The sequence below is a fragment of the Phasianus colchicus genome, chromosome 2 (genome assembly GCF_987193195.1).
Source record: "Phasianus colchicus chromosome 2, bPhaCol1.hap1.1, whole genome shotgun sequence".
Lineage (NCBI taxonomy): Eukaryota > Metazoa > Chordata > Aves > Galliformes > Phasianidae > Phasianus > Phasianus colchicus.
The window spans coordinates 28,927,071-28,953,066 of NC_143437.1; the positions used below are offsets into that span (position 1 = coordinate 28,927,071).

A 25,996-nucleotide genomic window follows, 5' to 3' on the forward strand; every position below is an offset into this window, starting at 1 on the left:
CAGTAAACCCGTATTTAAATAATATGAGGTCCATTTCTTTCACTGCTTTACATCTTGTAACTGAAAAGCCATTAAACTTTCTTCATGTGAAGCAGAATCTCGATCTGTACTAATGCAATGAAATGAGGAGACGTTAGTGGTTTTAATCACAAAATGACAGGAGCTGAGAAAAGTGGCAGTCTGTGTTTTCCCACGCAAGTCTGACACAATCCATGGAGAATAATAGATGGCCTGCTTTAAAGCCATCATTCCTGGCACTCAAAAATGATAACGTGTATTGGCTAAAAAAAGACATTTGGGGATATAATCAGTTTGTCTGAGCTCCAGAATGTTAAGGGTTTTGCTTTGTGATAAGAGAGAAAAAAGAAACATGTCCCCAGTACCAGTAGGTATCCAGAGGTGCTTCCTAAAGCCATGCAAATGGATTCATGCATTTTCCGTCAATAAAATATGCTATTTTTAGGAGGGAAAAAAGCAACACTGTCAGTTTGCAACGGCCTCAGAATAAGGGATACATTTCTCCTAGAAATTCACGATTTTTTATATGCATAATATGTCAATGTGTTGTGTTTTTCATTAATTTCTGCTTGAAATCTCAAGCAACAGCAGTGCTTTTGTAAAAGTTCACTGCTCCCATGCATGCAGGGCATGGATTTTATTCCTACTATGACCTCTAGTGGTACCAAGGCCATTCTTTTTAGTGATGGGTTTTGTTCTTTTTCTATACCAAAAGAAAGCAATCAGTGATGCTTTGCATTAAGATTTATTTTAAGAACTCTGACAGAGAAATGATAAAATGATGTTTCTTAAAAATGATGTTGTAACTATTGCTTATATGAACATATATATATATTTATATATCTCAAATAGGCTGAAAATTCAGAAATTATTGCCTTTTTGCCTTTTTAAAAATATTTACTCTGACAGTGATAAATACATTCTTGAATTTGCTTTTTGTAATAATTTTAACACATTAAATGCTTTTAGGAAGGTTCACCAAATCATTTTTCAAACAAATATTTATAATACTGATGATCAAAGAATTTTGAACACATATATAAGTCATTACCTGGGATATTTTAAGAAGATTAGAAGACCTCTGTAGCTTCTTCTCATTGCAATGTAGTTAAATCTTTGCAGTTATTCCAGATTTGTTCCACAGGAAAACAGCATAAAAACAGCATACACTTTGGCCTCAGATAACTGTGAAGTTACACACTGTAACAGACCTACTCTCTTAGTTTCACATGCTTTTTTAGGCTTAGATCTAGTGCTGTCCAGGGCTAAAACTGTGAACTCTTGCAGAGCTTTTATATTTCTGTATGTACCAAACTCTTCTGTAAAGATTATTGCAGTCAGGAAAAAGAAACAGGATTTTGAAGCAGCAGTGAGACAAGGTGCAAAACTTCCCTTCCTGCAGTACCTGAGGACTGTTGTCAGGCATGTTTTAGGTTTTTCCCTGTATTGTGCAGGAATGAATTTTAAAACTCTAGGATATTGTTATAATAATATGACTCTTCTTAAACCTGGCCTTTCAGGCCTCAAGCTCAACCAGACCTTTCTTGCTCTGGGTTTCTCTTCAGGTTTTTTAAAGATATTCTGTAGTTTTTTTGTTTCTGTGTGTTTCTGGCACCTCTTCTAGCAGATTTTACTAGATTCAGTGCTAAACTCTAGAGGCAGCTGTGAGTTTCCTCTTTCACCATATTCTCAAGAAAGAGAGCATTACATCTTCAAAGAAAATCTTTCAAGAATGTTATTCTGCACTGCCTGAGATTATTTATGTGTTCCTAGTAAGCTTCCCTTATGATCCACTCATCTTCAGCTTATCAGATCTCTAAAAAGAGTAAAACACATATTTGGATCAAGTTATATTTCTATTAGGAATCTGAACTTGTAGCACAAAAATTTGGTTCTCAGTTGTATTGACACAGGCTTTAGCAATTCCCGGTTGTTAGGACAGCTTGCAGTCTTTGTATACTTTCTTGCAAGAAATGTTTCTTCAACAACCCTAACAAGTTCAGTGTGAATAGAATTATTACCTACATTGTTCTGAAAGTTATTCCTCCTACTTATTTTCATGAAAACTAGAGCATATACAAAGCACAATAAAACAATTTGACAGAGCAAATTCTCAGCTACAAAACACTATTTCTCAGCACAGTCACCACCATTTGTTATGCATTTTCACACCAGAGATGAACAAGAGCCTGCATGCTGTGCTCATAAACATCTGTGCCAGTGGAGGCGTCCCACTGCCACCACTGCTGAAATGCACTACCTACCACCTCATTGTGCTCACATCCACTATTTGGACTCCACAGATGTTCAGCAAGCATTGATGAATGTCAATGGGTGCACTTTTTTCTCATGGAGGAGTTCAATTCCACCCCTTTGTTTCAAACTTCCATGTCAGGAGGAACTGTCAGACTGCCCCTCTACTGCCATAGCAGTAAAATGGAATGGAATGTTGGCAGGAAGTTTCAGCCTCAGCTGCCATGCCACCAACATCCACCTCTGATATTGCAAGTCAACAAAATAAAATAGGAGGGAGGAATTACTTTCAGAGCAGGCCCTGTATTTAAAGACATCCCCAGGTGAATAGTATGAAAATAGAGTCTGTAGATAAAGCTCTTAGTTCTCTATTTTGGTACTAAAATTGAAGTATTGGGAAGAATATGATGTGATTATAGTTATGCATTAAGAGAAGTCCTCAGAGAGATTTGCAGGATTTCCATGCTCAGAGTTTTTCAAGACATGACAGAGTACCAATCTGATTTAGTTTTCACCTTACTTTGAGTAGGTAGCCTCCCAAATACCTCCCAGAAAGAGTGATCTGGTAATTCTAACATATAATTCGAAGCAATAAGATAAAGAAAAAGAAAATTTTATGCACACAGTCTACTACGCTTAAGGCAATCTGCTTTGGCTCCAGTGCAATTCAGTAGCTTCTCCCATTTGCGTCTAAAAAGATGGTAAAAATCTAAGAGTAACTTTCAATTTTAGGCACAACCTTCTTCCTTCTCATTCCAAAAATTTGCAAAAATACGTATATACATGTGGGTATGTTGGTCAGCAGGCTAGTTCTCTATTGATAAAATTTGAACTATGAGAGCTCTTTGCCCATATAACAAACAAAAGTTCTTTAATCTAATGAATTATAGACAATAAATGAAGCTCTTTTCACATCTCTATTTCCCTTGATTTTTTTTCAAGATAAAGGTAAAATCTAGACCAGTAATTTGTATCAGTTAAAGGATGAGTTAATGAATAATAGCAGATTTAATGTGGAATTTGATGTTTCAGAGCAAGCTGCAAATCTGATGCAAAACTACTTCCATTATTCATTTTGCTGTAATGATCAGAAGAAATTCTTTGCCCAAAACTTTTCAAAGGGTAAGATCAAATGAAAATAATGATTTGGAACAAGTAGTTGCTGTTAATTTCCCATGAATGTGCAAAGGTTGAATATACTTTTCCAGTTAAGAATCTTGTGGATGAATTGTGATCGTTTCAGGTTATCAGGATTATCTTTTCTCAGAGCTGGCAACTATTAGGACATTTTAATTGAGCTTAATATCCTTTTCTTTACAGGACATAGAAAAGATCTGTTTGAATGATGAGAAATGTGTAAATATCTCTTTATTTCTTCTTTCACCTTCTTGAGTTAATAGCCTAACACAGGGAGCCTCACTGTTTGGCTCCTGCAGCTGTTGGACATGTACTAGCAAAAGTGTGGCATTTAGAGTTGGGTATGAAGGTGCCCAGCAGAGACAGAAGGTCCTGAAAACACATTCCAGTCCTCCAAACCACTCAAGTTGAGTATGGTTGCATTAGTGGTCATATATTCCTAATATCTCAGCTTCATAATAAGCAGTCACATTCAGAAGCATTTTGTAGTTTTTTCTTTCAAGAAAAACGTAACAAAACATGGCAAAGAGACTTTTTTTTTTCCATGAAAGCTGTTGAATGTTGTAGAAATGAATGTTAATGAAGTCTCAAAACTGATGAATGGTAAATCACACCACTTCTTAGGAGGTAGGGAAATATGAGGTAGATATGTGTCTAAAATTATGAACAAGATAAGTGATGCAATAAATAATCTTATGTAATCTGAAGACAAAATGCATTTAATAAGTGTAAGCAAGAATCTGAATTCGTAGGCGTTTCCTGAATATGATGCAGTATATTACTCTTCCTCTATATCAACTGGCATGTATGAAACACACTAAACTTGAAACTTCTTTTTTAATTCACTGTAAAAAAAACTTGTGTATTTGGAAACCAACAGAGAACTTCTAGCCACAGTGGTTTCATAAGAAACTTTGATGGCTTGAGTGCAGCTGAGGAGAAGGCAATAGCTTCTTGTTTCATGTGCTGTGTGTATTTTAAGGAGCACGTATATGGATGACTAGTTTCAAAGAAGAGAGTTAAGGGAATTGGAATGTGAATCTGTATTTAGCCAAAACAGCTCACAGAGACTGGAAAAAATATCTTCACTTTCCATGTATGTGTTGAAAGTCAATTACTTTGAATGAATATTAAGCCAGTAGAACAGTAAGCAATACATCTAGAGTACCTTGAGAAGAAGCATACTGATGTTTAGCATACTTTTGCTAAACTCAGTGACTAAAATAAAGAATCAACAGAATACAGATGCCTTCAACCCTCTAAGCACGCACATTTATAAAAAACTGAAAATTAGACACTTTACTTCAATGTATACTTAGAATCATAGAACCATAGATTATCCTGAGTTGGAAGGGACCCAAGAGGATCATGGAGTCCAACTCCTGGCTCCACACAGCACCACCCAAAATTCAAAGCCTTTCTCTGAGAGAGCACTGTCCAAATGTTTCTCAAATTGTAGCAGCTCAGGGCTGTTCCCACTGCCCTAGGCAGCCTGTTCCATGCCCACTGATGCCTGATGAAGAACCTTTTCCTAACCCCAGTGTGACCCTCCCCTGACACAGCTCCATGTGATTCCCTCAGGTCCTGTCACTGTTACAGAGAGCAGAGCTCAGCACTGCTCCTCCATTCCCTGTAAGGAGATGTATGCTGCCATGAGGGCCTCCCCTCAGCTCCTCTGCTCTGGGTTGAGCAAATCAAGGGACCTCAGATGCTTCTCATATACCTTGCCCTCCACACCCTTCACCATTTTTGCAGCCTTTCTTTGGACACTCCCTAATTCTTAGGGCCACCTGGCTGAAATTTTTAAAAGTCTCTCATATTAGGATTAAGGGTAAAGTGCTCTAAAACCAACAGCATAAACTATTCCAGACATGAGGATATTTTCTGATGGGTTTCACTGTGCATCCTCATCTTTGCTTTGTATAAGGTACACAGTGTAGTGACCAATGGCAAAGAGGTTGTCGTGGCCTAGAGGAGGAATAAGAAAAAAGAACATGAAAATTCCTTGCAAGATGATCCTGAATAGCAACTAAAGGGTAGCTCTTTTTTAAAAAGTCAAAATAACAAATATGATGCAGTTTGAAAGCACTAAAGCCTGAGTTTGCCAAAAGCTGCAAAGCTGATAAATAAAGCAGTAAAAATACTAACTGGATACTGAAGTTGATTCTAAATTTTGTTACTTCAAGTGACTATAAATTTAAGGAGATAAACTCAAGACTATTCAGTGAAAAAATGAAAATCTTTCTCTGCAAAAGCACAGCTGGGGGGCAGGGCACAATGTTATTTGAGGCACAAGGACAATAAATCCCTAGGAGTTTGACTTCCAGGATATACTCAAGTTGGGAAATATATGAGTGCCCCTGAGAGTATAAAGTTTAGGGTCACAGAGAGTTTTCTTGCAAAATTTTGTGACTGCGGACAAGAATCTGTCAGAGTACTTCAAGTTGTTGCCTTCTTTCAGTAAACTGTGGTGATTGCACTTGATATCTCATGCTGGAAATAGTGGTTTTTATCCATGTTTTTCACAATGCTTGGAAACAGTGAGATTGTTAACAAGTGCTATGATATGTTTTTGGTACTGTGTGATTTGGTCACGTGGAAAGTATTAGAAAATTTACTACTTCCTTTGCTCCAAAATTGGCCCTTTTATCAAACTAAAAGCATTAGAACTTTAAATGCCTCTTACGATCTTCTTTATGAAAAAAATATGCAACAAATTTTCCTCTCACACAAGGTTCACTTTCATCCCTAAGCAGGCTACTGATATCAGCTGTACCCTGTGTTCTATTTTGCCAAATAGGTTATATCAAAAGATGAAACAAAAGCAGTTGATCTAAAGATAAATATAAATATTGCTAGCTATTTCACTACTCAAGGTCGGTTAAACTTGTTGCTTGTGTTGTGTGAGTCAGTTCTGTTAGCAAAATATACCAAATGTAGGATTCATATGATTTTCCTGCTTGTTGTATGGCAGTTAGGCTAATGTAGAGAAACTAGTACTTCTTGGGAATACACTACTGAAACAACTGTGTAGATCTGTGTAGGTGTATGCTAGCTGAAGCTCCTTGCATACACAGGCAATGTTTTCTTAAACAGGTATGTCACATATCTGCTACACCCCTTAACCTGTATCAAAACCCAAACAAAATGATTTTACATTTTAAAGCATTTTTTTCTGTAGGGGAAGGGAGATACATACAATGAGAAAGAAACTCTTTTGTGGAAGTAAAATATGTGGTAAAAATAAATTCTTCCTAGATATCTTAAATTTGTAATCAAACATTGTGCTTTGTGCATATACTGACTATTCACAGAGTTGTCTCTCGTGTTATTTTAAATATCTGAGCCTGCCTGCTGAAGAATGATTCTGTTGGATGTCAGATACAGAGCACAGACTGAGCCAATAACCTCTGCCTTAGCTTCTTAGCTTGAGCAATAGCTAAAATTGTGGGTGGGAGGAGAGGACTACAGTGCGTCAGCAGCAGGAGCCCACAGGCTCCAATGCTTTCTTCTTCTGGTGGGGTCTACACATCTCTTTCCATTGGGTATGTACACAAAACTTTGTGCAGCTCACCTTGCCCACAGCTGTGTTTCTAGTTTTCATCACCAGCATATTCCTAGAGGGAATGTGCATAGCTGCTTTCAGGATTGAGAATGCTGAGGCTTTGCATCAAAGGGATACTCTGTGTGTTTATAAAAGTCTTTATTATTACTTCTGAAGGTAATTTATAACAAAACAATCCCTTCTACAGTGTATACTCAGCAGCCAAACATTTTTCTTTGTGTTTTTTATGCATGTGAGCAAATTCTGCCTGTGACTGCCATTTGAGAGCTAGTACAAACATGTTTTTTCCAAGTATTAGATATCCAAATAAATCAGGAAAGGAAAGCCACAGTATTATGATCCTGCATCTCTTTGTAATGACTAGCAGAACTTGATAACGTTTTCATGTAGGAAAGTTCTCCCTTCAGAAACAGCATTAACATTTTAAGTTGTTTCTGTTTTCTACTCTACTTCCCTTCATTCTCAGGTACTAGAGCTGCCACTCCTTGTGGACAGGCATGCTCAGGAGAGTCCCTTTCACTGCTGCTGAGGACAGCTTAACTCAGCCTCTCTGGTTTTGCACTGGGGTGCATTCCGGATGCTCATATGAGCATGGTTCACCTGGGATGCAGTAACATCCTAAACCTTTTTCTTTTCTTTTTTTTTTTTTTTTCCATGAGACTACATTTCTCTCAAGCCTGGATGCTGTGTGTTCATGAAGGGAAGAACAAAGTTCAGCCCTCAGGAGCTCTTCAGAAATTTTCTACCCTTAAGCATCCTATCCTACATAGTGCTGCACTTTGTCACATTATGCCTTCCTCCTGAGGAGGAAATCTGACAAACTAGAAACTACTGATCCCCTGAAATCATTGGTAGACTTGCTGCTTTCGTTGCAGGATCTGGCATGATTATTGAAGCCTTCTGGTTATCAACTGTGTTCAGTTTTGTTGTATTATATAACGCCACTGTTCTAGCATCTCCTCTGCCCTGCTGTTTGCATCTCTTGACTTGCATACTCATTTTAACACTCCAAGAAGCTTATTTTAAAGAGGGTACTCTCTCCACCACAAATGTCATCTCCCTGTCCTTTTGTAATCTGCACACCTAATGAAGCCTTCAGATGTATGAAATGAGAAGTGTGCATGGGCTCTGTCCATCTTGGCTGTCTGTATTAAAATGTTTGATCTAAGCGCTCCAAAAGAAATAAAATGCTTTTCAGTTTCATTTGTACTAGACTACAGGATGTTACAACAAAAGATTAATGTCTGTAGCTGGCATGCTGACAGCCTGAAAAGGGTCACTGCTGCCCTCTTGTTCCAGACGGATTCCATTCCTCAGAGAAAGGCTGCACTCCTTAGGCTTAATGACAGGTTGATGTTCAATTTATTTTCTTGGCAGAAATAGTGATTTGGATGTAAACTTGCATGTATTGTATAGCAAATCTTTTGTTTCTTCTCAGTTTTCTTCAGTTCTAAAGCTTAATTGTATTGTGTTGGGAGTCTTAAACTATTCTCGTACATTCTAGAAATAGAAACTGTTGTAAGACTAATAGGTAATGATACATTTCTTTTCCCTGTTGAAATGAACCAATGATGGAAACTGTATTGCTGTTTCTCAGAAGAAGCATTTCATTTATTGCATGCTAACTAACTCTGTTATAGGACACGAAAATCCTAAGCTGCTTTCTTAGGTTAACTTGGACTAAACTCTCTTGGAGTACTTTCACAGTTCTTCTCTACCTTGAAAAAATTTCTGAAATGTATTTTCACAGTCTTTTCCATATGCATACAATCTGTCCAAACCTATTGCTGATCCCAGTTACTTTCTATGTTTTTATTTTAATCTTTTTTTCTGTTACTCTGTTTCCAGGTACCAGCACAGCTACTATTGGATCTTCTTGTATTTGTAGCCAAAACTGTCACTGAAAGCATTTGGTGGTGTTTTATGGAATGAACTGGCAAAATCATTTTTATTCATATCTAAAACAAATATTCCAGGAAATTCAAAACAACTTAATTCAAACACTATAGTGATTAAATCTCTCTAATATTAGTTAAAACCTAAATATAGAATTCAGGAAAAAAAAAAAAATCCAGAAAAGAAAAACTGCTATAGGCCTCCATTTCGTCACCAACTTCTTAAAAACAGCTTGTATTCTGATTAAAAGTTACTTCTTTAGAAATAAGATGTTCATCTCTTTTATCTGGTCATTCCTTCTACAGCTGTTTCCAATCCCTCTGAAGTGGTAGATGTTCTTGATCCAGTAGAAGAGAAACTTCGAACTCAAATTGAAGAAGAGAAAAAAAGGTATAACTTCTGCCTCAAATCATGCTCCAGAGGATAAATTATATTGTATTACAATTCTACACATATTTAACCTCAGGGTTTCTCTGACATTTTTAAAAAATGTCAGCTTTGTGGTTTGCTGATAGTTTTAAAATTTGTGTATAAGCTGTTTGTTTGTCTCTAAGATGCCACAATAAGCGAATGGGGAAAATCTATGCTAGGGCCAATGGTCAAGAATAAATAAAAACTTAATATCCCACTTGAGGATTAGCGTTAGAAATTTGTTCTTCAAATCCAAATGTACCATGTACCTTCTTTGTTGATTCATGAATGTCATGCCTTCCTCAACCTATGGAAAACTTTTAGGCTATGTAGGACTGACTAGTTGTAAACTAGTTGTAGAATATGCATTGGTTAGTCAATCTTTCTGATTGCTATATTGTAGCTTTGGCCAGGAAGATAGAAGAAAATAGATGCAAGGATATCACATCTATGTAACTTTGTAGACATTTGTATTATATGTAGCCTATGAGGTAATTTCTGACTGTTTCAAATTACAGTAATTTCTGACTACACATAAGCTTTCATTTGGAAGGGCAATCAATGCATATCTTGACATAATCAAACCTGTATTAAAACCAATATTGGCTGCACTTGAATTTCACCATTATTTTAGTAAAAATTTAGTTTTCCAGGATAGGTTTCTTGACTCTAATCTCTAGTGAAGCTGTCATAAAATATGAGAGGTCTCTTCTCACCACCACTCTGTTCATCCTCACCACTCCATCTCTGATTGTTAAATATTCTTTTTCTTTTAAATCTGTACCCATTCTAGGTAAAATTAAACTTTATTCAGGGATGCGTTTTAAGGTCTCTACTACTCTTTCTTCTTTTCAAATTAGTTATAAAACAATGTTCAATCGCTTGAAAGGGCTGAAGGTAGAGATTGAACACCTGCAGCTTCTCATGGAAAAAGCCAAGATGAAGCTGCAAAAAGACTTTGAAGTCTGGTGGACTGAAGAGGGAACAAATCTACAGGTATACAATTACTGTGTATTTCTTCCATTTTTATGTAAATATAAAATCTTCAATGATTTCATAAAGACATGATTAACTGACAAGATAGAAAGGAGTATGAAGGAAGGGATTTGGGTCCTGATTCACCACTGCTCATTTCAGTGTAAATCAGACAAAGCTAATGTGAATTATGCTTTATGAAGCTAATACAGATAAAGTGAAACCCTTGCTTTCTGCTTTATTTTCTGTTTTGACTTCCTCCCACACAAACTGAAGGAAAGCCAAGAACGGTCCCAAAAATTCCAAAGACTCTGATGGAACATAAAATGAATACAGGCAACTGGAAAAAAATAATCTTTCTCACTGCTTGCTAAACTGTGATTTCATCAGGTTTATGACGTGTATGGCAGTCAAAGCTGTAATATGGACAAAACCCAACAAATGTAATTTTTTTTTAGCAATGTTTCTAAGTCTCCTGTAATCTTTTAGCTTTCTTAAGCTCCCAGAGGGTCACTGACTTTCACTGTACTGCCTGTGTCCCCTTGCTCTCCAACTGAGTCCAACCACTACCATCCTTGTCTGTTTAAGAACTCACTGGAAACAAAGTGTTCTATTTTAAACTCTTTAGTAAAAATGAGCTAAAGAGATGTGATTTTAAGCAGATTATGTGAAGTTCGTCAGGCAGTGAGACAGCTACATGGTTTCACAAACACAGAGTACGGTACAAAAGGTCTGGAAGGGAAACAACTGAAATAACAACATAGCTTTCTTATGAGCTCCCCTTTTGACACTTTTTTTTATGGCCTCCAAGCAGTGACATGGCATCTCATAGCACAGGACAGCTGTGAGATGCCTAGCAGCCTAGTGGAAAAGACTGCTAAGTGCAGTCTGTACATATCACTTGTTATTAACTAGAAGATAAGCTTTAGTCTATGGAGAAAGTTTTTATAAAAGAGACAGAAGATTTTAGTCAGTATTTTGTTTAATTCCTGTGAGTATAAATTTAAATCATATTTTAAATAAAATAGTCTAAAATAAATAAGATATTTAACATGAGGATCTTACGTATTCACAAAATACCATGAAAATAGCTTAAATTCAAGTTATTGTTATAAAATGCTATTTCAAATTAAAGTCCCTAACCTATGGCAAAGATGATAATGTTTTAATTAACATCCTGTCTACAAATTTAGACTTTTAAAACACTACAAACAATAATCTTGAATTCACTGCAGCATAATTTTTTTTTTCTGTCCCTTAACAAGAGAGGTCCAGGATTCAGTCTCTCGTGATTCAGCAGCAGAAGATTAAAGAACTGGGGAAAAAATAGAAAGGGATTGATATCTTGGATCTTGACCTGTCTATACATCTGAGCTCCCTAAGAAACTCAAATAGTGAAATGTGCTGTTACATATTAAAACCCTGTAACATGAGCTTAAGTATCTTTGTCTCAATCCTGAACACTTTTCTCATTGTTCAGAAGTGTTTGTATAAGTGAAGAAAGTACTGTGTGATTCAGATTGTTTTTTGAATGACTCATTGACCTACCTCATTACAGCTGAGACCTGAAGACCAATATTAAGTGCTCTAAAAAAATCCCATCCTACTACATAGTTTTGTTTTTCAATCTAGACCCAGCAAGAAAAGACAGAGTTGGTTAGCTCACCGAATACCACGACGATTTATCCCCAGTTTATCAAATCTTCACAACATCTATCATCTAACAGGTAAATTGATCATTTTTCTCCTCCTTACTTAGTTGTAAGAAAATGTAAGATTTATAGAACTGTAGTACACCAGAAAGTTTTGTAAATATCATGCTCAAAAACTGCATTTCTAGTTACAAGAAAAATGACTGTGGAGAAAACAAATTCTTATAATTCAGTTGTTTTGTAGTCCTATTGACGGTATCTTATTGTAAATCAGTCCTTTTGGCTTGCTAGTCTTGGTACCCTGGAAACCTATCACAAGCCTGTTATCACCCAATTTTGTTATTTAAGGATATTGTATCTCCTTTGGAATGAATTCAGGAGGCTGCAAATCAAAACAGATTTTAAAATGATTGAATGTACAGCCTAGATTCCCTGTTGAAAAAACGTCTTGGTGCTACACTCGTGCAATATATTGTTCCTCAAAGATACTGCATGTGATATGGTATGGCATTGATGTAACCTCCACATTACAACAAAGTAATGATCTGAGTTATTTCACCATCAGTCACTTCTAATTTCAAAATTTCTAATTCAGATTTGAAGTAATGGGTATTTCATGGTCTTCAAGTAAAGTAGAGTGCAAGAAAATGCATACCACCAGAATGTGCAGGTTTCTGTATTCATTGTCAATAAATGGAGATGTTTTCTCTCCATCCTCCTCCCTTTCTTCCCTTCTTCTCGTTATACAGTTAATCTTTCTCTGATGAGTATCTTGTGTATGTTTTTGTAACAGGAGTCAGCTTAAATGATGTTTTCTGCTTTGCAGTAAAACATAATATATCCTACATGCCATTAAATACTGGATTTGCTTTAAAAAGTAAAAAACATTCTAATATTCAGTAGCGAACTCTTGTGTATCTACAGTAAATGCCCCACAATGAATGCAGAGAGAAAATGACACACATAATCCCTATAACGGTCTCTGAGAAGGCATTTTCAGAATGACAAAAACCAACACTAGTCTCTACTTTGCTCCACTTCTCATCCTGTGTATGCTAAAGACTTAGGCACTGTTCACTTTGCAAATAATTGGCATAATTTAAGACCTTTAGGCTCAATGTTACCAGTCCCACGGAAAAGCTGGCAGCACAGAATGCAAAAGCATTTTCAGTCTAGCTCAACGCAAAGCCAGCCAACTTAGCTCAAACAGTCCATGACTGTCATTGGAAATACTTTTTTTAACCTTGTGCTGGACTAAGCTAAGGACCATTTGCGCAACCTCTTTGCCTTGTTGTTTGTGTGCACTCATCTCATTAGTGTACAGTGATATCTTCTGCAGTTTAAACCACAGCTAAAAATAGCACACGATAAGGCCTGAGAAGTTTTTCAATGCAATGGGAGACCACCCTCCACAAGTAGTAGTTTCCCCCTTCCTACATCCCTGTTCCTTCTCAGAAGCAAATTTGCATATTTTGGTTCCTTTTTAATTTTCTTATAAATTTTCCTTCAAATACCTTAACAGTATGTACCAGGGAACAGGTCTCAGAAATTATTTAGTTTTTGGAATAGAACATGGGAAGGTGTTTGATTACTATACGTTGCTGAGCTTATTTTGGTGGCCTGTGCTGCCCCACGTGGTCTCTCAGAAAAACTAGTATGGTTTTTATAATGTGGAGTTCTTCTGTGTGTAAGTAATGGACGTTTTGACTGAGACTAACTGACTGATCCTTTCATAGGTACCACAGACCCAGAGCATTCATATTCTCAAACTTAAGTTATAGAACAAATCAGGAGTATATAGTTTTGTTTTCTCATATCTGGTACATATCAGTATTCTTGCAATGGTGGTTTGAAGTTAACTGTTCTTTCCTCCACACAGTTTCAGAGATCTGATCTTGTATTAGCTGTTCAAACATATTTTACACAGGTACATGATTATACATGTATAGAATTGGAAGCACTATTTCTGCTTTTTGTGAGGCAGAGCTGCAGACTTTACATCCCACTGTGCATTAAATTTTACTTTTCCTCCTACCTGAGGCAATAACATTTTAAAGTAGAAGTTTCCAATTTCACAGTCTTACAGAATATAAAACAGTAAAATCTTTATTCTCAAGAATTTATTTGACCCCAGTTGATGCAGGAACTTTACTTACCTGTTCCTGTGACTGTGTAGGATGAGTCTAGTCTAAAATTTCTCCTCTCTTTTGCATGGTCTCAAGAAAGAAATGTCTCTTTGTTTCTAATTCAACTAAAAAACAAGAATCTCCTTCTGAAATGATATTGCTGTGTTCATCTAGCAGAACAGTTAAATGGTAGCTAAAGCAGAAGCTATCAAATTATATACAACGTAATGTAGTATAAATAAAACATATTTTCAGGAAGGAATTTTATTCACAGGTATATTCAATAGATTAAAGGTCTAAAACATAGGGAGCTGCATGTCAGAAATCGAGGACTTCTGTTGACAGAATAACTATGCAGTAAAACTATTCAGAAAAAAATCCTTAGCGTGAATAGATTTAAATACAGGCTTCAGGATTAGAAACAATACTTGTAAATTGTCTATATGTCAGTGCCTCAAGGATACAAGCATACTCCATCATCTTTCTTGAGATATATATGTCTTTTTGAACAAAATGTTTTGATCACCTTCTAGTGAATAATTCATGTGAATTATTACTGTTTGACACACCTTAGTTATATTACTAAAGATAATGAAACTTTGGGAAGGGAATGTGATAGCCTCAAATTAAATTTTATATTAAATCATTTTATAGCTAACATAACAGTGAAAGGAAACTAGGAATCCTTATGAAGTTTAGGAAGGATAAGCACATACAAAAGGCATTAAATGCATGGCCAAACAACTTTTTTGAATTTTCATTAACCTGTTGAATAGATTCAATGGGTTTCCCAGATGTATTTATCTTTTCATTATCTTTCACATGAAGATTGTAGAAATATTAAATCTCATCTTTTCTAAACGTATTACTTAAAACAAAAAACAGCTGTGCAAAATGGATGAAGAATGGCCCACCTCTGCATTCCACTGTACGATCTAATCACCAATCCCAGAGTCACAGTACTAAGCGAAAGAATGAGGAATGTAAGATAATCATCAAGAAATTATTTGTTCAAATTGTATGCCTAATATAATCCCTTAAACTTGAAAAGAAATACCTTACTCTCTGCAACAAAGCTGTGGCTTGAACTGTAAATCTTATTGTATATATGTTTATGCCCCCTAGTGGGCTCCTGTCGAATCTGAAAAAAAGTCTCAGACATTCTTCTCACATGTTGGCTTTCATTTAGGATGTTCATCAGACTCTTGCCTGTTCAAGTTACTTCACAGAATCACAGAATCACAGAATGGCCTGGGTTGGAAAGGACCTCAAGGATCATGAATCTTCAACCCCTCCACCACATGCAGGGCCACCAAACTCCACATTTAATACTAGACCAGGCTGCCCAGTGCCCCATCCAAAGTTTAATTTCACTAATGTTGAATTGTTCTTGTATCTCCAGTGAATAAAACAAATATAGGCTGCTTACTGAAATCGAAAAAGTTTGGATTTTTTCCTTTTGTCAGAAGGAATCCATTCCTTTGCAGTTTACTTGTTTCTTTCCTAACCTCAGTCACTCCCTCTTAATGGATTTCATTTGTCCTGTTCCAGCAAACCACACAGCATGTTCAGTATCAGACTCTATGTCTCTCTAGCTTCTTTGAAATCACTTTAGTTTCCTTAGATTTACAGACAACTCTTCACATTCTATGAAGACTTTTAGCATCAGTTGTTTTAGTATTGATTGCCTTGGATTACAAAATTTATTCCCTGTACTAGAGCTATGTGAAACAAGGGAAACGTTTACATTTTTTGCAATGTTTTCTGTCTTGATTGTTTTTAATTTCTGCCAATTTTCTGCAGTGTTACATGATGATAAAATATAATCTGAGAATAACATGTCTGATTAATGATATTTCAAAGTTTTACAAATGTTCGTAACAATTTGACTTGAACAATTTATCTAGGAATTTGCAAGTGAAGCCAAATTTATTTTGCAACTAAACGCAAAAATGCTCCGATTTTAAGCAGCTTGAATCTTTCTGAATATATTTTGTCTGCCTTTAAATGGAACATCTGTTCCTTCTACTTTTAAGGTTCAGATGTCTGGAGAACTGAAGCAGATTTGTTTTTAACAATGTAGAGGTTGCATGCCTTTAGATGTTACATACATTCTCCACTTTTTTTTCAGTGCCACACTTGCAAATCAAACATTCATGCAACAATGCTCATCATCTTTCCAGATTCTCTACCTTAAGGGCTTGTTGGAGCTGATCAGCTCTTGGGTTCTTACAGCAAGGGAGACACTGCAACAACAGTGTGTACATCTCTCAAGCTGCTGCCCCATGCCTGACCCACACATATGCTCCACAATAGATGTCTCAAAAAGAAAAAGCAAGTCACCCACTGGGTAAATACTCTTGCTACTAAGTTCAAGAAAGAACTGATAAATCTAAAGTTGACAGGCTATTTGTAATTGCCAGAAAGAAGCAGGAATTTTACAGAAACTGTCAGGAAATTGAATTTGCCTTCTTTGATTCAACTCAAGAAAAATAATTGGATAGATTCAGAATGAAAATTGAAATTACATATTATCCAAAGAACCTGAATAGTCTTAGATCTTAGTTGCTGAATAGAGAGACTGGAATTCTATAAGTCATACATCTGCCTAAATCCAAAATTGTAAGCCAGGAGTGCTAACTAACGTATTACAAAAATATTGATTAGATGGCACCTCTAGAGATATCTAGATGAACCTCTTGCTTGAAGGACTATCATCACACTAAATCATGTCACCTATCATTTTGTCTCGCTTTGTCAAGTACCTGGACTCAGGAAAAGCTGAATGCTTCTAAAAGTTGAGTCACCACTCTTTAAAGATTTTCTTAGCATCCTTAGTTTCACCGCTTTGCTAGTGAAAAGTATTTTCTCACTTCAAGCACTGTGTTCAGTTTTGGGCCCCTCACTATAAGAAAGACACTGCGACCCTGGAGAATGTTCAGAGAAGGGCAGTGAAATTGTGAGGGGTCTGGAGCACAAGTCTTATGGGGAGCAGCTGAGGGAACTGAGATTATTTAGTCTGGGGAAGAGGAGGTTCAAGGGTGACCTTATTTCTCCCTACAACTACCTGAAGGGAGGTTGTGGTAAAGTGGGAGTCAGCCTCTTCTGCCATGTAACTCGTGATAGGACTAGAGGGAATGGCCTCAAGTTGCACCAGAGGAGATTCAGGTCAGACTTCAGGAAATACTTCTTCTCCAAGAATGTGGTCAGACAATGAAATGGCCTGTCCCCAGGGGTGGTGGAGTCACCATCCCCAGAGGTGTTCAAGAAATGTTTAGATGTTGCACTGAGGGACATGATTTAATGGGAAATATTAGTGATAGCTAGAAAAGTAGTTTTCATGCAAGGACATCAACACTTAAATCTCCTGAGATGCCAAGACCTTCAGGCTTAATACACAAAGTGGGGGATCATTGCCCCCATCCCCCACCATTACGTAATAGCTTTCTATTATATGTAAAGCAGTATTAGCAAAATTTCCCCTTTTCTCAATCACTAGAAAAACACCTAAAACTCAAGTTAAACAGAAAAGTCCAGGCTTCTGGAAACAGACTAAGAGACATATGGACACCCTAAATGTTAAAGAATCTGAAAATACTAACCACTGCACAAGAAAATTACATCCATTCATCTGTTTTTGATGCAACATATCTAGCAATACCATGGAAAAATAACCATAGCTTCAACACAAAGGATGCAGGTTATCTCCATAATGACCATCCCTCTAATTAAGGAATTTTAATGATTTCTGAGGTATGTAAATAAGACTAAGTGTTCTACCAAGATGAAAGACTCATTTGTTAGATTAGTACTCTAATTGTTAGCCACTTTCATGGAAGTAACACCTCGAGTCGTTACAAAGCTTCTCTAACTTGCAAACAAGCATGTCTGGCTATAATGTTTTGCAGACAGAGTAGCAGTTTAAGGTCCTGTTTTATTACTGAACACAGTCATAATTTCCTGGTTTGGGGTTTCACCTCACTCAATCTAAGTTGGTTTGTTTTAAACATCACCTTCACAAGGTTCTCAGTTCTCTCAGATCACTTTAAAGCCAGTTTTAGTCTATTGCCCAAGATCCGAGACCACTTCAGAATGAGAAGTCAATTCCTTATCACACCTTAATTGGTCTGAATCTATGTACCTTTTTAAAAGCGGACTTAAACAATTTTGGAGAGTAGTTTTCATTGAAATACAGTGAGAAACATTATTTAAAATATGAACTACTGCACATAAAAATTATTTATATCAGCTGACTCACAGTATTTATAAATGATGTACACATTCTGATTGTGGCAAGTAAAAAGCAAAAAAAGTCTTATGGCAATGACAAACAATCCCATTATGTCACAGTACCTTACATTTGTTGCAGGTTGAGAATGCAATCATGAATGCCTATTATCATTCAGTTGATGTACTGTGATTTATTAAACCACAGTTATATGAGTTGGATAGCTTGGTATCTCGGGACACAGACACAGAGTTCTTTTAGAAGATGGAATTTAAGCTCCTAGATCACTTCATTTTTAATAACTGCCAAATCAATGGCATTTTGGGGGGGAAATACTAAAACAGAACTTCAATCTAGAGCTCCCAGATATTGTTAAACCACATAGTAGGTAGTATCATCACACATCCTTTATTGTTCTTGTAATACATATCCATAATAAAGTATGGAACATTATTAACATTAAGGGAACAATATCTTTTGCAAAAAAAAATGAACCTGGAACAGCATAATACACCGACATTTTAGTGATAAATTTCTTTCTTTTTTCAAGTTCTCTGTCAGAAATATCATCCTCCCGCAATGTTTGTGGAGTTGGAAAAACAAGAACTTGCCGATTCTGCCATCTAGTGGGAAAATCTTAAAACTGAGTAATTCCAGTTTTCAACACCGATCAAGAATGGCACCAGGAACAGCATCATACACAAAAACCCAGAGAGAGAGAGAGAAAGGTGTCCTAAGACATCCCCTGGCAGAAATCTGCTTTCTTCATTGTGGGACTCTTTGATAATTGTATCTGTTGACAAAGGAATGCACAACATCCATTTGCACAGCTCTCATCAAAACACATTCCAAGGACTTCACTGAATTTTATTCAATTTCCAACTGTTTTCAGTAATAATTTTGCCTGACCAAAGAAATAATGAAAAATTTGCTAAAGCCTCACTTGGATAATTGTCAAATATATCTCTACAAACTGTTCGTGAGACTTGTCAAAGCTCTTTTCAAGCCCTGCTAGAAGGCAAATCCTAAAAGCATAATCTATGAGCTTCCTTGTTCATTCCCGAGTAGCCACATTCACTACATAAGCCGGATTATCACATGGCTTCAACTGAAAACAGTCTTTCTTCCCATAAACAAGTGCTTTATACTTGTGTGTGTGTATATATATATATATTTTTATTTATTTATTTATTAACAACTTCTTTGTACTTAGCACGTACTAACATTCCCTCTACAAGGATTATATGCTTGCCTTCATTTCTTCTCCCATTCCAGTTTTTCAGAGACCACAAGAGCCAATTCCAATGAAGATCCATCTGGGAAAAACAATTCAATCATTTTCAATAACCCAACTACTGAAATAAGGTAAGAAGCCTACCTAGGCTAATGAGAGGAAAATACAAGCCAGTAATATAACACCTAGATAACCCTCTATTGCTATCTTTATAAACAGTTTTTTTTTAAATAAAAGAGAGAAAAAGACAGAAAGACAGAAAGAGGGGAAGGGGAGGGGAAGGGAAGGAAAGAATAGCAGGTTTTTCTCAAAAATCCTCAACAACATCACAAGCTTTGCACAAGTACTTGCATTATCACTAGGGAGGAGGTGGCCTCAGGCTTTCTTCCACATGAGCTCATGATTCCTCATGACTGTTTCTGCTTATGCAAGAGAATGAGACTCTAAAACTATAAATAAAATAATTTGAAAGAAAGAGAGATTCTGAGTGTGTAACTGTCACAGACTGCAAGTTCTGGGTAGAGATTTTTTATTGTTGTGATTTTGACCTCATGACATTGACATAAAATTTTAGACAAGGTTTCTTGTGACGCCATGAAATATTTTCAGTTTCCCTCCTACAAATTATTAGAGTAAAATAAAACAACAGCAGCAGTCTGAGATTGTCAGGCTTAGCAAATGTTATATGCCATGTTTTTTCAAATGAGGTCCTGCCTTGTGAAAATTAGCTTTGCAGAAACTACTATTTTGTGTTGTGTTTTGTGTTGCTTCTCATTTTTTCCATATATTTTCATTTCCTTGTTGTTTACTCCCACCAAAACGTCATGCCAAGGCAGTATATTCGCAGAGGTTACATTCTTATTGTGCTCAGTACTTCTGGCTAGTAAGGGCCTTAGGAAAATGTGGTTAAGCTACTGTTTTTCAAGCTGCAAGAGTTAGAAAAAACTGCAAGTTTTTTTCTCTCATCTTCTAAAATAAAACATATATAGAACAGCAAATATATATATATATATTGTGTATTTTAAAAGAATTTTTATATTACCGCTAATCACATGAAGATCAATAAGAATAAACCTTTGATGGTATTTTGAGTTCTCCTTGTAAGTTACATATGAAATATTTTATTGAGTTCATATAGTAATTTCTATATTTTTTTTCCATTATTATTCACTAATTTTGCAACAAAGGACTTAAATAGTAGCACAAAGAAAAGGATGTCAGACTTGTTTTATGGTAGGCACAATTACTTCTTACTGCAGCAGATGGTAAAGAACAGCAGAAATAACAGTAATGAGAAAGATAGAGTATGTGAAAATAATTTTTCTCCCTTCATTACCACTTGTGCTTCTATATTGTAATTTTAATCACTCTATTTCTGATTTTTACATTAATGCTTAATCTTTACATAAGACTAACAACACAGAGACAAATCCTTAGCTGATTAGAATAACTTTCTTGTCCTACATCACTATAGACCACCGGTGTGTCTACCAAAAAGCAAATGTGAATTAAGGACTTAACAGTGTAGAAACGATATCTCAATCTGCACAGGAAACTCACCAGCACAAAATAGTTGCCTCTGTCAGCAGATTTCATGAATATCATGTGACTGTTTACTTCTGTGTTCAAATGAAAACTTAATTCCCTTACAGTAGGCAAAAATACTAATGATCTGTTCAAATAAATAGCTGTTGTTGTTGTTATTGTTTTTTTCCCGAAAGCAAACAAGCACATGACATGGTCATTTCCATAATTTTTTTACTATAGTCACCATACAAAGCTTTTCCAATTAGTGGTAAGCCTTTGATTGAGCAGTAAAATATTTTTAACCCTTTGTGAAAGGTTTTATAACTATTCAGCTCGTAGTTCCACCAAACTAAAAAGCTATTATTGACTATTCTTAGGAGTCTACATTAAGATATCCTCAGCTTAATTCTACTCTGAACAGTGCAATTTTTAACAATGTATCGGGAGAACAAAGCACTCCATTTTAAGGAAAGAGGAGATAAAGCAATAGAAAAATGACTTCATTCAGTTTTGTCCACAAATATGTTTTTTCATTTCAGGACCTCACCAAGTTCAAGTACATCTATTCCTCTGACTGGAGACAGCCAGACTGATGCTGACATCCTAGCTTTCATTAAAGCAAGACAGAACATTCTACAAAAGAAAGGTAAATCCTAAAAACAAAAACAAAAACAAAAAAATACTTCAGTATCTTAAGGCCTAAATAGCTTTAGTCTGCACTTACACAGTGACACAAATCAGAACTGATGCTAGCAAAATTTGTATGAGATTATGTTTTCAGCCATTCTAAACACTTTAGGTTCTTCACAAGTATTTATTTTAGTAGCTTAATCCTCCAGTATAGAACTATGTAGGCTGTCTTTTTTTCCCAAACACCATCATGCATATTTATGCAATCAGCACAATCTATTAATTTATACTTTAAAAAAAAATGCATTTGAACATGATTTCTCAGTAATTTAAATGTTTCTCAAATCTTTGTTTGCTATCAGGCCTAGTTTTCAACTGGTACAAATTTAATTGTGATAATTACCACCAAATAAAGATTACACAAATGATGACATTTCAACCTTTCTCATCAAGTAAACTGACTGCTGGATCTAACAGAGTATGCCTTTAGTAGGCATTTCATCATATCAAGGGCTAATAAAATTTTCTATGGGTATTTGTCAACAAATCAGTTACTGAGAGCAATCACAGGTAGGCAATAAAGTTAGTTTGTACCGGGTAGATAAGTCAATTTGGCAGGAAGCAGAAAGTACTAAACACACAACAGAGGCACTGCAAAGTCGCTTAGGAGTAACTCAGTAACTCATGATAAAGAAAAACAACCTGTGAGGGTTTTTTTTCTTCCTTTTTTTTTTTTTTTTTTTTTTCAATAATCATTTTTAGTGGCAGCTAGCAATTAGACAGAAAATGAAAGCAATGATGGTTACTGAAGCAATAACTTTCCGTCCGCACTTGAGCGCTGATGACAGCATTATTCAGCAAGCTATCAGCACCTGGCAGATGGTGTTAGCACTGTTACAAAGTGGGGTTTTGTTATCACGCTGCTTATCAGAAAACTGTCAGGTAAACACACAGTGGCTGAAAAAAACAGTCCCTTTACATTCATCCAAAGCAAACACTCAACACACTCAGGCTTTGGGTTCGGTTTTGTCTTTATTTAGAAAAGCTGTTGTCAAGTTTCTTCTGCAAATGAAATTAAGTTAAATTTATAGGCTGCTCACTATAAGGAGAGATAAGTATCTTACAATAAACATTTCAGGCCTTTAGAGTGTCCAGATCTGATCAGTTTTGTGTACAGTAATCTATCAAGCACATCTTGTCCTGTGATCATCTGTCTCCCAATCATACCACGTCAGGAACATCTCTCTCAAATGCCTTTTCCATTCTGCATGCTTTTCAGACACAGTCAATTACCTAGCATCATACATCAGTTTCAGAAGGGACAAGGTATTATCAACTTCCCCAACTGTCAGGCTTAAAGTTATGAAAAGTATTCTTGCAGACAGTCAAAACTTTTACAATCCTGTTGAAGTTCAGTTAAACAAGATGGGCTGCATCCCCATCAACAGCCTGAAATAACTGACATTATAGGTAACATTTGTACAGTGCTTATTCTGATCATTGTCAGCACAGGATTGACTCAACAAGTCACTATGCAAGCAGAAAAGAGTGAAGAGGCTTCATAACTATGGCCTGCATATTGAAAACACGTGGGACTTGATGTGTCATAGATAGGAGACAACAAGCTGTGAGAAGGATTTGGAGTTAACCTGGCAGATGAAAGAACACTTCACTTCCTTGGTTACTTGCAAATAGAGGGAAAATCTCCTAGATCTGAAGGATGGAACCACTGATAGCAGGAAACTTTGATGAAAAAAAGTTTATTCTGCTTTATAATGAGATAATGAGACCAGGACTAAGGAAACACTTTGCCCTTCAGAACAGTAGTAGTGCATGACGACATTTATGAGATGCTGTGGTAGCTTTTTGAACTGGAAGAAAATAGACTGAGGCAGTGCTTCAACTGCTTCTAATAGTGATGTGTGTTCTCCTTTTCATGTACATCATGGCACAAGAAATGCAGTAAAGGACAGAACTGGGTTGAGTCCCCTAGGTTTCAGACTGCTCACCACTTTCTCCTCTAATCTTGCATGAAATTCAAAGTGCTGAAGGTTTCACGTGAACTGTATTTCATCACCAGACTTCTCACTTCATTGCAAGCAAGCTTCTGAGCTTGTTTAAATGCATAGCTGCCTCAGCTATTTTTTCTATCCATCACTTCACTCTTCTTTGATTTGTTTCTAAACTAAAAGAAGAGAAGCACAGTAAATGTTGTAGGATTCTGCATCATTGACTGGAAGGAATATCCAGTAACAGTTACCTTGAAAGCAATAGATAACTGGAAGGAAGTTCTATAAATAATAGTTTATAAAGATCAACTACGGATAAATAGAAAGGGTAGAAGAAGAAGTGAATACCTCAGGAGTAAAAAAAGGTATAATCAATCTCACACAGAACTTTTTGTCAATAAATCTCAAACTTCCACTAGATGAAACAGAAAACGCCTGCCAAAACCATTACATTGTGTCACAGCTCCATGTGTAAGCTGTGTGCCAGTTCCCAGTCTGGTGCTCTTTTGTCTGCCCCCCCCAACTCTCTTCAACCAAGAAGTTCAGTAAGCATTTCTCCATTAACATGCAAGTGTATGTACTCCTGGGATGATTATTACATATAAAGTGCCATGCAGGAAACAATGTGAGAAAGCATAGGTTCAACCAAACCAAAATCTGATAGATCTAAAAAATCTCAACATACTTCTCTTTCCTTTGTTGTTGTCTTTATTGCTCCTGAGTCTTTCAAACTGTTGTATCAGTATCTTAGAAGCAAACTGAGGGCCCCACTTGACTTTATCTGGAAAAATGAAATAAATAAGTATAAATGTGTGCCAAAGCCAATAGAATGGAAAATGAGTATCATAAACAGAAAGCACAGGAATGCTTGATATCCTTAGTGACAGTAACATGGGTGAAATAATGAGAGATCTCAGAAAAGATTTGCTCAGTTCTTGTAGGTTGTTACTGTTTGTATTTTAACCAGAGATGAATTAAAGTGGATATATCCACAGGGTGTTGATGAGATTGTCAACGAACTATTAACAACTAAGTTGAAAATCTTTTACAAAGTACACTGCAAACATGTGCTTTTGTTGCTGTCGTCAGTCTTAAGGAAAATAAATGACAATACAGAAAACTAACTTTTTTTCATCTTAAAAGTCTTAAAGTATCTTATTTTTCCTCTCTTTTCTGTAATGACATTGTTTTTTCAACTGATGAAATATTCTAAAACACAGCCTAGTAAAATTTTTATCTCCTTTCAGGCCTGGGAAACAAATGAAGTTCTTGTGGCAGTCCACTGTTTCCTTTTAGAATCTGTTAATGAGCTTTCTTCTTTACCTTCCTCTTCTGAGAAGAAACAGCATCTTTGGATGTACAGATTTAAGTACAATGGTATAAGAATGACTTGTATTTGACAGCAAAAATCCATTTCTTCAGGGGATTATATTTGAATTTTTGTGTTCGGTTTCAGCAGCTTGCATTAAAACTAAGCAAAATTAAAATAAATAATCAGGATTTTGCCAAATATATTTGTTTATGGGGAATTTATTGTCAGTTTTGTAGAGGTTAAATTTATTTAATGTATTAATGTTCTTCTACATCTTTAATCTGGGGAATACATATTTCTACTGATTGAATGTTGTTTTTTTACCTCCTTTGGTATGTATATACTGGAAGCTTGCAAAGAAATCAGGTGAAATTGACTGGTTTTATTTGCATGGATTTACAAAAGGCATTATAAATTACATCTATTTGGCATCTAGAGATGTCTGAAAAGAAGTTTTCTGGGTTAAAAATGTTACAAAAATAATTTGAGATCTTTTGCTGATTTTAATTGTACCCAATACATAATAATTTTAATAACTGATTATTAAAATGTGGATATTGTACCGCAATATGAATATTAATTTTTAATGAAAATAAACTCTACAGTTCAAAATTTCCAGAATTATTTCATATGAAACACACCACCAGCTACCTCACTGTGCTCACATCCACTGTTTGGTGTCAAGAAATGTTCAGCAAGCATTGATGAATGTCAGCGGGTGCCATTTTTTCCATGTGGAGGAATTCAGTGACACACCTTTGCTTCATACACACTTCCATAACAGATGCCATTGTGTCAGACTGCCCCTCTGCTGCCATCTGTCGCACAGCAACAACATGTAATGGAATATTGTCGGGAAGGTTCAACCTCTGCTGCTCTAATGCCAACATCCACTTCTAATATCATGGGCCAACAAATCAATATATTTTCAGTATTTCCATGTACAAGTTGCTCAGGCTATAGTGCATAACCTGAAGAAGAAATAAGTCCCTGGATATTTGCATCCAACTTGTCATCTAGTTC

At 36.1% G+C, this 25,996-nt stretch overlaps 1 protein-coding gene across 4 annotated transcripts in view; it reads left to right on the plus strand.

Moving 5' to 3' along the window:
- Positions 1-25,476, plus strand: part of KIF6 (kinesin family member 6) — a 141,187-nt gene extending 115,711 nt beyond the window's left edge. Inside the window, exons 16-22 of one of the 4 annotated variants that reach the window (XM_090135205.1) lie at positions 3,304-3,393; positions 9,175-9,259; positions 10,141-10,276; positions 11,888-11,982; positions 19,537-19,626; positions 21,562-21,668; positions 24,909-25,476. In XM_090135205.1, the coding sequence (XP_089991331.1) occupies positions 3,304-3,393; positions 9,175-9,259; positions 10,141-10,276; positions 11,888-11,982; positions 19,537-19,626; positions 21,562-21,668; positions 24,909-24,925 (620 nt within the window). In that variant the 3' untranslated portion in view covers positions 24,926-25,476. The remainder of the gene's footprint in view (positions 1-3,303; positions 3,394-9,174; positions 9,260-10,140; positions 10,277-11,887; positions 11,983-19,536; positions 19,627-21,561; positions 21,669-24,908) is intronic. The other 3 variants (XM_090135206.1, XM_090135204.1, XM_031594268.2) reach the window with 3 other exon arrangements.
- Positions 25,477-25,996: the final 520 nt, after the last annotated feature.